At 42.4% G+C, this 15,186-nt stretch overlaps 2 protein-coding genes across 2 annotated transcripts in view; one reads left to right on the forward strand and one right to left on the reverse strand.

Annotated features, from left to right (window-relative positions):
- The window catches only part of ACOD1 (aconitate decarboxylase 1), a 29,434-nt gene extending 22,056 nt beyond the window's left edge, over positions 1-7,378 (forward strand). Inside the window, exons 4-7 of the mRNA XM_054272313.1 lie at positions 2,228-2,389; positions 3,477-3,566; positions 5,571-5,776; positions 6,339-7,378. Of these exons, the coding sequence (XP_054128288.1) occupies positions 2,228-2,389; positions 3,477-3,566; positions 5,571-5,776; positions 6,339-7,293 (1,413 nt within the window). The 3' untranslated portion in view covers positions 7,294-7,378. The remainder of the gene's footprint in view (positions 1-2,227; positions 2,390-3,476; positions 3,567-5,570; positions 5,777-6,338) is intronic.
- Positions 7,379-8,865: 1,487 nt separating this feature from the next.
- LOC128934177 (glutamine amidotransferase-like class 1 domain-containing protein 3, mitochondrial) lies at positions 8,866-14,852 on the reverse strand. Its single transcript, XM_054271619.1, has 4 exons — positions 14,677-14,852; positions 12,024-12,195; positions 10,038-10,242; positions 8,866-9,159 (listed from the first exon to the last, which is right to left on the reverse strand). Exons 1-4 carry the CDS (start codon positions 14,782-14,784, stop codon positions 8,967-8,969), a joined length of 678 nt encoding a protein of 225 aa, XP_054127594.1. The 5' UTR covers positions 14,785-14,852; the 3' UTR covers positions 8,866-8,966.
- Between the last annotated feature and the right edge of the window lie 334 nt (positions 14,853-15,186).

Genomic DNA, 15,186 nt, shown 5'->3' on the forward strand with positions numbered 1-15,186 from the left:
AAATAAACAACAGGTTGTTTAAGCTAAAACAGCCTTTGCCATCCTCTAGTCTAGTACTGGACTTTTCCAGCCGTGTATTACTGTGGTTCCACACAGCTCTCCATGCTGCATATCTGGTAATGAAGTATTACATGTATTAACTTACACAACATGTAAACATGACTGGCTAAGTCCTATCACATGTGTCCCAGAGGTTTATAGTGCAATTAGTCAGAGGAAAGTTGAAAGAGAAATAAAAAAGAACATTTATAGGCAGAAGAGGAAATGGGACAAGATGCAGAAGTGGAAAGGCCTAATATTCCTTCCCCCACCTCAGGGAGACACACATAAATAGTGAGAGAGTGAGTTCCCCTGCTCACTGGCCACCACTCATTTGCTGCATCTCTCTGGGACGTACATCATCCCTGCAGGATGTGGACAAAGGTACTGTCTTGTTTCCTTGCACTGTAATTCTCTCTTTAAGCTTTCATATCCTCACTCCAAATGCTGCAGTTGGTGACCACCACACCATGGGATATGGGGTCCACCTGCTTTAAACTGCTTGTAATTCTTCCTTGGGACAATCTTAATGCTTCTCTGCAAGTGTGAGTGAGAACTTGTTTGCAATGGTGGGTACAATTCTGATCACTGTGGTGGTGTTTGCAGCGGTCCCAGGACAAAGGAAGAGGTGAGAATCTTGACTCCATATTTCAGAAGGCTGATTTATTATTTTATGATATATATTATGTTAAAAGAAAATTGTGTACTAAAATTATACTAAGAGAAAAGAGAAAAAAGACATCAGAAAGCTAGCAAAAGAAAGGAATAGAATGATAATAAAATCTTGTGACTGACCAGAGAGTCTGAGACAGCTGGACTGTGATTGACCATTAATTAAAAAAAACCACATAAGACCAATCAAAGATGCACCTGTTGCATTCTACAGCAGCAGATAATTATTGTTGACATTTCATTTCTGAAGCTTCTCAGCTTTTCAGGAGAAAAGATCCTATCAAAAAGATTTTTCATAAAATATGTCCATGGCAGGTCACCATTGCTAGAGAAAGAGGAATGCAGTGTGAACAGTGCAATGAAAATATATGAGCATGGTAGGGGTGAGTCCATATTGCAGAGGAGACAACAGCAGAGTTTGGTTTACCTCAGCTAAATGAAGGCCAAAAGGCAACACCAACACTCTGTGTGGATATGTACAGGGGAGTAAAGGAAGGGCAATGAAGAGGGGAAATGAAAGGAGATAATTTCCAAAGAGAGAGAAGATAAATATTCACTACTGCCAGTATAAAAAAGAAACTGTTTCTTTTTTAGGTTGTAAATAATGTGTACCTCTACACATTATTTCTAAGGATCCAGGAAGTGGGACATTTCTAATGGTCCAGGAAGGGAAGTTTGAGATAATTTTCTGAAACAGATACTAACAGCAGCTCACAGCCAAGAAGCAGGTTGAATTTGCATAATGGGTCATTGCTCAATAGGAGAGCAAAATAAATATCTATAATTCCCAGATCAGCAGGATCCAGGGACAAGGAGTCACTGCTTTTCAAAGAGGCAAGATCTTGTCTTGGAGAAAAGCTGGGACTCCAGCTGAGAGTGAATTCAATGGGAGCTGGGAGCTATGAGCAGTATGTGCAAGATAGGGCTGCCAACTCCTGCCTCCTGCTGAGCTCCAAGCTCAGCAAGATTTGGGATAGTAAGGCTGCCAGTCAGGGAGATTAAATCTTGCCTTCTTGTGTGGTAGTGGGTGCAGTGGCTTGAAATGCTACTCTCCCACTGATTTCAATACCAACAAGTAGGTGCCATGGGAAAGACAGATGTTTTTACTTCTGTTTGGGGGATGTGTGTGTGTGAATAGTCATTAGAGATGGAGATGAGATGGGGATGAGATAGAGATGATAATCTTGCATAGTTATAGCACCTGCAGTGCATACTCTCAAGGGCTCGGGGAGAAGCAGAAGAAATAGAGACCAGAAAAGGATAATGATGAAAGCATAAGTAAATTATAAATAAGTGGCATTTCTCGGAATAAAAAGAGGAAGAATTCAAACCTTGGCTTTGCTGATGCAATTCATGTAAGCAGGGGCAGAAATGGCCAGTGTGCTAGACAATAGCACAAAAACTGAAAGGATAAAAAAAGAGGAAAGAAAAAAAAAAGAGGAAAGAAAATAGAGTGTTTACTTTAAATATAGAGAAATATCTACTTCTTCTTTTTCTTTATTTCTTCCCTTCCCAGACAGTTACAGGAAATTTTGCCAAGGTGATTCATGGTTTGAATGCAAATCAGTTGACAGATGAAGTAATTCAGAGAAGTAAGCGAATGATTCTGGATACTCTTGGAGTGGGGCTTCTGGGTACCAGCACTGAGGTCTTCCACAAAGTGGCACAGTACAGCAAGGTAAGCTGTCTGGCATTCATGGCACACCCTAAGGTTTAGCTTTAAGAAAACAAGGGAAAACTTGGGCAATGAAAAGGAAATTTTGCCATGGTGAAATTCTTTCATGGATGGAAAGAGAGAAATTGTGCTCTTCCCACTGGAGACAGTGAAACTTCGGTGCTCAAATTACTTTTCACTTTGGATGGGCAAAAGTCTCTGTATCAGTCTCTATGCTAAGATCCCCCTCTACAAACACAGTCAACTAAGAACCCCTTCCTTTCTTTCACCTATGATATCTTATTAAAAACACCAACAAAGTAAGCATCACTTATCACCAGCCCTTCAAATCAAGGAACTGTTAATGAGATGGGGAGTTAGGAGTGGGTTACTTGCAGTCCATAAAACATAATTTTCTCAGGTGCATTAACCATGCTTCTCCTCCAGTCTTGCTCTCCTCAAACTAGCAGAGTAATTGACCCTGGAAAGGAACCTTCCCAGCACAGGAGTGCATCAATGAGGAGGAGTTCTGCCCACTGTTTTATTGTTCAGACCTGCCTGGGTGGAGTTGTGCTCCAGAGCTCTGTGTGCCAGTTAGTTTCTTCCCACAGAGAATTCCCCCTTCCAAACCAGGGTAATTTATGCCCTTTTATTCAGTTTGCAGGACCAGGAGGCCATCTATCGTTTACTCAGGCTCTTACTAACACACAGAAAACAAAACCCTTTAATGAGACATCTTCTCCAACAAGATGATGACAGTCCCATATCATTTAGGTTGGACTTGATGATCTCAGAGGTTTTTTCCAGCCCAGCTGATACTGTGATCCTGTCAATGGGTGGTGAGAAGGGGCATTCAGTGGCCAGAGTGTGAAGGTACTGAGTGCCAGGTGGGTGGTGTTGGAGCCCCCAAGCTCTGTTTGGGTGGAATAGGACATAAGCCAACAGGAAACTGACTTCCTTTTCAGACTTTCTGAAAGAACAGTATTTTTCTCATAAAAGGGAGCAGTTAGGTCCCCAGAGGACATGGTCTGCTCTCAGTTACATCAGAGATACAATGCACATTTATCCTTAGGTTCAGGACTTAGAATTAATTTATGTCAATTTGTTTCAGATCTACAGCTCAGATTTATCCAGTACCATCTGGGGCCACTTGGATTTCCGACTGCCTCCTCTGTATGCAGCTTTTGTGAATGGAGTGGCTGTAAGGGTTGCTCTTTTATTTGCTCTGAAATCACACAAATTGATGCCATTCTTGCTCTATAGAGAACAGAATGTCCCAAAAATCATAGCTTATTCTGAAGCCTCCTACAAAACTTTTCTAGATTATTCTCCTAATGTGCTTTAACTTCCCTCCAGTGAGTCTAAACTTAAGGTATAATATATGTATGATCCAGCTCAACAGCATCCCTTACATTTAATGTGGGACCTGGGGCTGTTGTCAAGTGTCAGAACTCTACATCTTACAACCTGGCAATCTTGTAGCAAGGCTACAACCTTGCTGTAGCTGCTTAAAAACGCACCCTCTAGCTCATTTCACTGAGCTAGATCCGAATTTCTTGCCAACTGGCAAAGTACAGTTACAGAAAAACACGGATGCACATATAGATACATACAGACATAATGTCACAAGGCAACTTAATCTTCAGTTACACAGTTTCCAAAAGCCAGTGATATATTTTGGACATGCACTTTGTCATTTAAGCAATAACTGACTCCCCAGACATTTGATTAAATTCAGATTGAGGCTGAAACTGTTTGAAATTGAAAGATGCACAAGAGGTGGGGTAGAAAAATTTGGCAATTATGCAAAACTAGGAAAGGTGACCAACCAAGGAAATAGTAATATTAAGCCTATTTAAATTAGTGTGACAACAATATCAGAGGTCCAATTTAACAGCTCATTTCCAATGTAGAAAAAATTACCTTGGAAATGAGATCTGGTACTGCTCAGCTCCTAGCAGCCCTTACGATATTCAGATCTGGCTGTTAGCATATATATGATCAGTTTATATCTTGGTCACAGGTCAATTTAAGCACTTACTGAAGACACCAGAAACACAGCTTACAGGGTACTGGCCACAACTTCCCTTATCCTGCACTGCAGGGCATCTTCCCAGATGGCATCAAAGGTTTTCAAGGCAGACATTGTGTTTTCTTCTATCTGTTTAGAAACAGTCCTCAAATATGCATAATCACAGTATAACAGGGCAAAACCTGACTGCTGGGGAGCCTGACCACCTTCCCAGTTTGCTCTGAGGGTGAACAGATGTGAAAGTTCAGGTTTTTGAGGTGTTTTAGTATGCTAAATAAAAAAAATGCTGTCCCTGATGCTCTCAGGTCTTTGGGGGTTCTCAAAACTTTGCGGGAGGAAGGAATGTGTGTGATAAGCAGTGCATTACAGACACTGACTGCATTTTTGGGGACAATCTGCTGCCAGATCAGCAGCCATATGCCGTGGTGGGAACACCTAAAACCTTCCTGAGCAGCTGGGCTCTGGGCATGAGAAAGAGAAGGCACCTCTTGGGATACTCTCTTGAGCCAAGCAGCTCATTCCACATTCAGACTGTTGCTTTTTCCTACTCCCAGCAACTCCAGGAAATCTGGTTTCTTGTGTGACAGGTCTTGTTTCAGTGTGCTTAAAATTCACCAAATAAAGCCTCCTGTACATTTTCAGGCTTGTGCCTCTTTACAGTAGATGGTTCCAGCAGAAAAATAGCTCTGATGATATAAATTCCATTTAGCAGCATTAGCTGCTACAGTTTTATGGTGCGAGTCCTAATGGCAGCATCAGTTGCAGCACTGGTGATGTAATTTCATTGTGTTTATATTTCATTATGTTTTGGGGAAAGAGAAAATTCACTGTTCACACGGTGGACCTAGAACAGCTGCTTTAATTATAGCAGTCTAATGAAAGCAGCAAAAGCCAACTGCAGAAAAAAGGAATCACTGTCACACCAGTTTCAGGCTGGTACAAGTTGAATTAGAATTATTCTCCCTCTGAGGAAAGATCTCTGCTGCATTGCCACTTCTCAGACAGCCATGTTGGGAGTAAAGGTCTTTAAAAGACTTTTGAAATTTTTGCTTTCTAAGGAAGATCTAGTTCTTTGGCACTTTTTAATACCAGTTGCAATAGTTTCATTTGACTGAGGCAACCTTACGAAGTCAGAGTTTATTTCTAACATACAAATGCTTCTCTTTCCACTAGGTGCACTCAATGGACTTTGATGACACCTGGCATCCAGCCACACACCCATCTGGGGCTGTGCTCCCTGCACTGATTGCACTCTCAGAGGCCTTCCCTCAGAAGAAAAAAATCTCGGGTCTTGATCTGCTCTTAGCTTTCAATGTGGGAATCGAAGTGCAAGGCAGGTTGCTGCACTTCTCCAGAGAAGCCAGGAATATCCCAAGAAGGTACATAGAAATGTTTAAAGTAGAAAGGGGAGTGGAGGTCGTTTTTAATCTGTGCTAATATACATAATTAAATGTTAGTTAACGTACAGGTGGCACAGTTATTCATATTTCCTAAGCTGTTTGTTGGAAATTTTGGGAAGGCTCATCTTACACATAAATACATTTGATTCCTAACTCTGTAGCTAATAGATTTTTTTTAAAGCATCGACTGATTCAGAATGAGGCAATGATCTCCCTACTTTGAATTTTTATACATTTAGAATAATATATAAATTTAAATAATAATAAATATAACTTTATATTTGACTATAAATTTGCTTTAAACTATGAGCAGTACTAATGTTTCAGTTGCTTTCTGGGAAGGACTGCAAGCAGCACTATTCCAGTTTTACTTTTTCCTGGGGAAATGTGACAGCTCTCAGTTAGGCCCACATGTGAATGCTGAACGTATGTTTCGTTATGGTTCAATCCATTTCCCATGGCAATGAATGAAAAGTTTTTGTAGATAGTGAATTCGGGTGAATTTTTGAAATCTGGTAATGAAGATACTTTTGTTTTTCAGGTTTCACCCACCGGCTGTGGTTGGTACGATGGGGAGCGCAGCAGCTTGTGCTAAACTGCTAGCTCTTGACCAGCTGGAATGTAAAAATGCCTTGGCTATTGCTGCCTCCTATGCAGGTGCCCCACTGGCTAATGCAGCAACCCAAATAAAACCCCTCCATATTGGGAATGCTGCCAAGAATGGACTGGAAGCAGCTTGCTTAGCTTTACAGGGCCTTCAAGGAAACAAGCAGATCTTGGACATGGAGTCAGGGATGGGTGCCTTCTATACAGATTACAACCCACAGACTCTGCCAACCTTGCAGTCCTACCCATGGCTCTTGGACCAGCAAGATGTGGCCATTAAACGCTTTCCTGCTCATCTTGCAACACACTGGGTGGCTGATGCAGCATCTTCTGTTAGGAGGAAGCTCATGGAGAGCAGTGAGAGTTCGCTCCCCATTGATAAAATCGAGAAAGTCATTCTCAAAGTCCCTGAGGTCAAATACGTGAACAGACCCAGCCCAGCCTCAGAGCACGAAGCACGACACTCCTTCCAGTTTGTTGCGTGCTCAGCTTTGCTGGATGGCAGCATGTCAGTCCAGTCCTTCAGCAGTGAGAACATTCATCGGCCGGCCTTGAGGGAGCTCCTCTGCAAAACACAGCTGGAGCACCCCCCTGACAACACACCCAGCTTTGACAGCCTGTACTGCCAAGTGAGCGTCACGCTTCGGGACGGCAGCACCATCAGCGACCGCTGTGCTACCTTCTACGGGCACTGGAGGAAGCCTCTGGAAAAGGACGACTTGGAGAAAAAGTTTCAATCCAATGTGCTCAACATCCTGCCCACAGAAGCCATGGAAGGCATTATAGAGACTGTGTACAACCTGGAAAAAGTAGAGGACTGTTCTGTATTAAGTACATTTCTATCAGGACAGTCTGCTAGAGCACTTCCAGAGAAGCTGCGCTTCCTTTGAATGTTCCAGCCAACAGCTACGTGCTCTTCACAAAGTCAATGCAAAATTCAGGACAAACTCTTGCTTAGTGACTCAAGCACTTTTAAATAAGACTCCTGTAACACAAGAACCATATTCAGTTCAATGTTGTGGGTTTTGATTAGGTAAATAATTTGGTGTTTATGTGCCCAGCTTAGCCAGGCTGAACAGAAGATCCTGTGTTGGCACAGCTGACCCCAGCTATCTTTGTACCTCTAGATGCAGAGCACTCACTGCTTGCTCACAGCACAAAAATCTCCCTGCTCCTCTGCCAAAAATCTGTTTTCTTCTTCTCCTAAATAACTCCAACAGGAAATCCAAACTCTGGAAGAGTAGGGAAGTCCTGTGTCTGTGAAAATCATCATGGTTAGAAGTACAGAGAATGAAAACCTTTTCATAATTATTTCCGTAGATTTGTCTCTACAAGCTCCTTGAAGAGGGAATCTGTTATGGCTGAGCGTTGACATTTGTGCTAAAATAAACCCAGCAGATGTAGGGAGGGGTAGCACTCCCTACTCTGCAGCATGTCATGTGTCTCTGTAGCCATTGCTCTTGCACTGAGGCAGCAAAGGCCTGGCCCCAGCCTGATCACACGAGTGCTGAGCACGAGGGACAGCTCCACACTCCTCACCATGAAGGCATTCTTGCCCAGTTCCACCTGCTGGCTGCTCTGTGGTACAGGCCTGTTCCTGTTCCATTCCTGCCCGTTACACGAGACACTGAGCAGATGATGTCAGTGTAGGTTACTTCAGGCCCAGCAGAGTGTGGACTGCACCACAATGGGCAGGAGTGACAGACCTGTGAGCACCAGAGCACTTCTTACCAACCCAGAGACAACTCAGTGTCCACAGTGAACCCAGACCATGAATTCCGGGAATTTTTTGTTCCTCCAGGAGTACAAAGCCTTGCCAGACTGAGCGTCTAAGAGAAGCTGCCAACCCTTTCTTCACATTTAGAAGATCAAAGCATGGTTTCTAATACATATAAAATTGTCTTCCTCAGGGCAATAAACAATGTATGCAAGAAAAAACATTTCAAAATAAATCTCATTAATTTTACTAAATAAATCGGAAATTACTTCATTTATTGGCGCAAAACTTGTGTATTTTCCACATGCAATGCATTCATTTGTGCTGCATCTTGGTTTATAAAGTTGGTTTACCTAGGGGCTCTGCAAAAATTTTGGAAGTCCATCAGTAGTACTTGCTTAAAGACTTGCAAGGGGAAAAAAGAACCCAAATAATCACATTCTTTTATTTTCCCCCTCTGATTAGAAATCAGAATTGAATTATTCACCTATACTGATAAACAGACTCATTTACAGCTACTTCATTTGTAACTGCAGCTGGGTACATTGCAATTGCTACTGCAGCTGAATACATTTGGATTCATTAAAAAAAAAAAAAAAAAAAAAAACAAAACCAAAGGAACTCTCCCCATCACCTTCAATATATGGTTTCTATTTTAAAAGAGAAATAGGTTAAATTCAGCAGTAACTACCTGATGTATTAAATATTAAAAAACACCCCACCACACCAAACAAACCAGGAACTGTGAAGTTTAGCAGTTGCATTATTTTATTAATTCAATCTAAGGAAGCTAAATGTTTATGCTTAGCTACACTGATTTCCTTGGAGAAGTCTGTACACTCCTAGTCAGGCAAGCTTCAGGACTTCTTGTACCATTGTTCCAATTCCGTCAAAGATTTCATGCAGAGGAGCTTTGCACATGAAAGCACAGGTAGTAACTATTTTATTGGCTTTATCCACATGGGATTCATTTACATTTTTGCAAATGTGCTTACATCCAAGCTCTGCTATAGCAGATGCCGTTTCAGCATCGGGAAATCTGTAAATGAAAAAAGACTTTAATTAACATAAAGGAATGATACAGCCATAAAATTCTGCACACATAACTTGAATGAGAGAACTACAATAATATCTACGTGAGTCTTTAACTGATGATGACAAGGGAGTTAGAGGCTGCTACTATCAGATTTTCCCATCCCCTATGGACATATCAAGTGATCTAATACCTTTGAAAACAAGGTCTGAAATACGGAGACACAATATGTCAGAAGGTACAATACTTTTTAATAATCTTTCCATAAGTTTGGAAGATGATACCAAGTGCAGCCATAACTGATCTTTAAAAGGTTGAGAGAAGCCAGCTGAACTTGCAACCTTTTCCAACACCTCCATGCAAGGTGTTCCTCTGGGATCTCCAGAGATTTTGATTTTTTTTCCCCCCTTCTGATAAGAAAGAAACAGATGCAATCTGTTCTGAACAGAATCTCCCACTATGGCTGCTGATAAATTTAATTCAGAAGTTTTATTGGGAGTTGACAGTTCTTGAAGCAGTACTGCTTTCTGCCAGGCCCTGTTCTCATCTCCCTCCCCTAAAGTGGCCCCAAACCACCACCACCAGAAAAACTTTATTAAAAATCACTGATTTAGCAGTTGGACTCACCCATCCTAGAGGACTTTTCCAATCTAAACAATTCTGTGGTATCTCAGATCAGTGTATACCTGGTTGTAGCCTGACAAGTCACCTGACCTCATGGATTCACTCTGTCTGCCCTGAGAGTTCTGTGCCTACTACTATTATTCTACTGAAAACTGTCACTAATTTTTCTTAAAAGTAACTAAAGAAACTTTTGCTCAGAAGCCTATCCATTTGCTAATCTTAATTCCAATGTAAATCATCTCCATCCATTTCCTTCTTACCTTCCATCAACATTTTTATCCTGACCAACTGTAACCTCACAGCCAGGAAAGACTTTGGCTGCCAGAACTGGTGATATGCAGCACAAACCAATGGGCTTTTTAGCACTGTGGAAGGCCTGGAGTGTGGAGCTCACGTGCTCGTTGACAGTACAGTTCTTGCCATCTACAGCCCAGGAACACAGATTCTTTGCTACACCAAAACCACCTAAGGAAAAAAACAAACCAAAACCAAAAAGCTCAAATATAAGGCACTGCCAAAAGCTATTACATTTGGTAATAGCACACACCAAACGGATGCTCTTTTTTACAACATAATCTTGGTATCAGTGGGACTGTTAAGTAACTGTACTGAAAGCCTTACAATGTCACTGTAACCTGTAAACAATGGGTTTACAATGTTAAAAGTTTAACTCTGCACTTTTTTATACCACGTAGGTCATATACAGGCCAGAAGGCTTAACCTTGTTTCAAAAAGTAACAACTAGACAAAGAGGAAACCTCACATTCTCCTGCACTCAATAAAGAAGAGGGACCAGAACACCACTACTAGTTAAAAGCACAAGTATGGAAGTAATGCAAACAGTGATTTGAGCCTCTATAGTAATGAACTCTCAAGTTTTATTTTTATGCTTAAGCAATTATAGAAGAGCTTTTCTTCTTCCCTAGAACTACTTTTCAACTTAAAAAAAGCCATTAACACAATAAAAAAACCATTAGGGATTTTACATAAAATAGACATTATAACATATGGTATTCTAAGACAAAAAAACTTGTAAATGATAACATAATTTCCTATTAAAAATAGTGCTGATTTGTCTTTCTATAAATTAGTTTTAACAATCCTTTAGATACATTTAATCATCATTTAATTGCATAAGCAGATTGTATTTTACTGCTCCTTTGTCTGCTGGATTTATAACCATCAGAATACTCAAAGTAAGGTTAGTCCACATGGAATGTGCACAGCATCAACTTTTCTCCAATAAGCATAAGGAAATTTCCACAAGTACTTGGGCAGACATCAAGAAGCTTTGCATTTTTAATATTTTTCCTTTCCCGGTTTGCTCACTTTCAAGTGTTATCTGAAATCTCTGAGGTAAGATTTTAATTTTCAAACTAAATAGGGTCTATTTCCCTCTAACAGTTATTACAGCAATCCCCCCGGGCCTGGGTTATAACAGCATGAAATTAATGTGGAAAACATCTGTGAGCCTCTACTCGCTCCTGATCAGCCCTGACAGCAACTGCTCACAGTGCAGGCAGAATTGTTTCTCTGCGTTATACACACGCTCCCTCTGCTGGCCTTACAGCAGTGTGAAAACTCCAAAATTAACAGGCCCAATCATGAAGGCAGTTTTTAACAGCACTATGAATATTCTGGAAACAGATCTTCAGCAAGTCATGATTTCCTCGTGATGCTCCAGCTTCTTCATTTCTAAAAATGATTACAATTACCTCTGTCTGGAATGAAATTTTGTGGTCTCTAAATGAAAAATTATCCATAAACATGTTTAGTACAACTCGATCAGCAGCTGAGTGGATACATAATTAAAACGGAATGTACTCCCATCTGACATGGAACATCATCTATTTGGAAACCTGCTATTCTGCCAACATTTTCAGAGGCCCTGAAATTAAGGTATTGCCATGTAACTGAGTTCTGACCCTATTTTTGTACTCTGGTCAGAATTCTTGTCCATACGTAAGTAGTGAAGTTTTCACAATATTCAGTAAGAAGGAATGGTGGGATGCATAACTTAATACCAAGAGAACACTCTGGCATTTTAACTTAAGTGAACTATGCATCAATAAATATATTGAGTTAAAAAATCACAATTTTCTTTTGAAAGATGAGCTCAGCTGGTCAGACCATGGTGCTAATAACACCAAGGTTGTGGGCTCAACCCCTGCGTGGGCCATTCACTTAAGAGTTGGACTCAATGGTCCTTGTGGGCCTTCCAACACAGAGTATTTTGTGATACCTACCAGGGAAAATGACAGCATCAAATTCACTAGCTTTCAGTTCAGCCAAATCCTGAATGTTTCCCCTTGCCAACCTGGCACTTTCAACTAACACATTTCTCTTCTCTTCTGCTGGACTTCCTTTTAGGTGATTGACTACATCCCTTTGCTCAATATTGGGGGCAAATATCTTCACCTAGGAAGAGAGATGAAGCAATTTTGTGAATGTAAATAAAACTCATACATATTTGTCACAATAAAGGTCATTTAATGAAAATAGGTTTTGTCCCTGAAGCCTCTTATCTAAGCCAAGCAAATTCCACAGGATGAATTTAGCACATTAAATATCTAAAGCAACATATGATATATTAGGATGGGTAAACACAGGCATTATTCCCATCCTATTACTGCAGCATTCTGACAGGAGAGTATTCTTATGCCAATATCAAGCTTACTGATTTTGCCAAGGCAGACAAGCCCAAGGCCAAACAGGACACCACAATTTATACCAGCAGCCCAACTGGACAGCAGCTGACTTTGAAGAAAGGTTGCTCTTAACTGTTATAGGATGAAAGTGACATAAAAAAGTTAAAGCTACGAATTTTACAAGCATTTCTAGAGCAAACATTAAGAGTTACCAGCTATCCTAAAACATCAGCAGCAGAAAGGAAGACCAAAACACAGGAGAACCGATTTTGGTTAGACACAAAAGGTGGACAGTGCATCAGAACACAAAGCCCTGTGACAGGGGTACCACAGGGGCTGCACCACTGTGTCTGTTTTGAAGCTTCCTTTGCAGACTTCTCAGAGACGACAATTTTGTGCTAAATATGAGGGTGCTGTTGTTACCATCAGACACCTGAGCACAGCTACACACAGACAGTGACCAGCTTCTGCCACCTGAAGCCACATATGGGACCAAAGCACACCACTATGTCCTGGCCCAGGCTTCTCTGACAAGTCCCAGCTTACCAAAGAGAGCCCAGAAACTGAGCAGAAAGCAAGCAGGTAATCCCCAGTGAGGGCTGCAAAAGCAATCAGAAGGAAGATAAAGACTTTTAACCCATCCTCAGCTCCCTGTGGCCAGAAGAGAGGGACAGGTCTCCACCTTCTCATCGCTCCTGGCTTCACAGGATCAAAGAATTCTAAGGGCTGGAAGGGACTTCTGGAGATCACCCAGTCCAACCCCCCTGACCATGCAGGGTTACCTAGAACAGGCTCCACAAGAATGCATCCAGGTGGGTTTTAGGTATCTCCACAGACAGAGACTCCACAACCTCCCTGGGCAGCCTGCTCCCACGCTCTGCCACCCTCAATGTAAAGAAGTTCCTCCTCATGTTGAGATGAAATTACTTGTGGTTTAGTTTATGGCCATTGCTCCTTCTCCTGTCACTGGGCACCATTAAAAAGAGTCTGGCACTGTTGCCCACAAAATTGGATTCATTACCTGGTGTGTGACAAGCAAATAATTACACCTCAAGAGAGACATTGATCATTTATTTCAGAGTCGTGGAAGCCTGGGTGTTCAGTGATATTCCACAAATCAAGCACACCCACTGGAGCTTTTGTGCCATTGTTTATACAGGGAAATTCAGAGAACTCTCCATGTGAAGCCCCTCTTTTACAATTGGTTGGTCACGGCCAAACAAGTTTTGTATCTCCAGTTAACTTCTACACATGCTGAGAGGAACAGCCCTCACCTGGGCAGGGCTGTCTTTGACTCTTAGTATAATAACTTATTTGTATCAATGAGACCCCTTTTCAGTCTTGTGTCCCCAGCTGCCTGTGCAACCTGAACTCCTGTCAGGGAGCCAGGCAGGCCTTTGGAGGGTTTGAAAATTTGAAAAATGCGTATTTTATGACTGGCTTTTTGCAGATATTAAAATGAGTATTATATGTGTTCTGTTAGAAAGTTATGCTGTACTAATTTTCTTAAGTAGTGTGTTAAATATAGTTTTAGGTAATAACATGATGTTAAAATAGAAACTAAGATACTTTTTTTAAAGAAAGGACTCACACCAAGATAGCACCCACAAGACACCTAAATCTTTCAGAGAAAAATAATTTATTGCTCCCTTATCAGAAGAAGCGAACTTTTTCCCATCTCGCTCAGGCCTAAAGACGCCGTTAGGATTAAGAAGAAGAGGCTGACACTGACCAGACAGAATCCTTTGTTTGAATGGAATTCATGCATCATGTATGAAGTGTATGACTATGCAACAGGCTATTGTTTTTAAGGGTTAATCCTGTTAACGGGTGGGTGTCCTTTTTCGGGCTTATTTTGCCCAGAAATAGGTACCCGGACGTCCGTAACTGTTTGTTTTTATTGTCTCATATTGTCCTAATCCAAATTGTCCGAAGTATTATTACTCTAATTATGTCGCTATTTTTGCAACCATTTTATTATTATTAAACTTTTAAAATTTTAAAAACAAGTGACTGGCGTTTTTCACAGAGGGGGAAGAATAAAACGAGGGGGGGACAGCATAAAGAGAAGAGCTTGTGGCTGAATGGGCTTTGTAGGGTGCAGGGGCGGCGCAGGGAGCACCGCAAACCGGGAGGGGCTCCTGTCCCACCACGGAGAGGGGACTCTCGGCTGCTGTGTCGCACGCACACACACAGACAGACACACAGACAGACACACACATACATCCCCACACCCCGCCGCCCCCACTACCTCCGCGCCGCCGCGGCTCAGGTGCACCAGCGCCGCCGAGGCCTCGTGAATCTCGCTGCCATCGAAGACGCCGCAGCCGGCGAGCACCAGCGCCACCCGCTTGCCCATGGCAGCCGCCCCTCGGGCCCGGCAAGGAGCTGCGCCAGGCGGCGGGCCCGGGCCTGGCACCACGGTCCCGGTCCCTGCTCCTCCTCCTCCTCCTGCCGCGCCTGCGCCGCCGGCTCCATCTTCCGGCAGCGTACGGGCGAGCGGGGCGGGAAATAAATAAGGAAAAGTGGAAAGCAAAGGGCAGGCGTCTCTAGTTTTAAACAGAACATATTTTGGAGCTCAGACATATTTTCGGCCCCACGGCTGGCCTGGCTGCGCCCCACAGCAGGGCAGTGACGGGCGGGTGCCGCACGGTGACCTCGGTGCGCTGCAGAACGCGCGGCCCTGTCGCTGCGTTCAGTGTTGGGCCTTGTAGAGCCTCAGGGGGTGCCTGTTGGGCCTTGTAGAGCCTCAGGGGGTGCC

The sequence above is a fragment of the Melozone crissalis genome, unplaced genomic scaffold (genome assembly GCF_028551555.1).
Source record: "Melozone crissalis strain CALT ecotype California unplaced genomic scaffold, PUWL_Pcris_2 ptg000013l_1, whole genome shotgun sequence".
Classification (NCBI taxonomy): domain Eukaryota; kingdom Metazoa; phylum Chordata; class Aves; order Passeriformes; family Passerellidae; genus Melozone; species Melozone crissalis.

Excerpts from the sequence above, each read along its gene's own strand:
- LOC128934177 (XM_054271619.1), bottom strand. The coding sequence starts at position 14,784 with ATGGGCAAGCGGGTGGCGCTGGTGCTCGCCGGCTGCGGCGTCTTCGAT. Across the intron at positions 12,196-14,676 it reads TGAGCCGCGGCGGCGCGGAG|GTGAAGATATTTGCCCCCAA; the intron begins GTAGTGGGGGCG and ends CTCTCTTCCTAG. Across the intron at positions 10,243-12,023 it reads TGATGCTGTCATTTTCCCTG|GTGGTTTTGGTGTAGCAAAG; the intron begins GTAGGTATCACA and ends TTTTTTCCTTAG.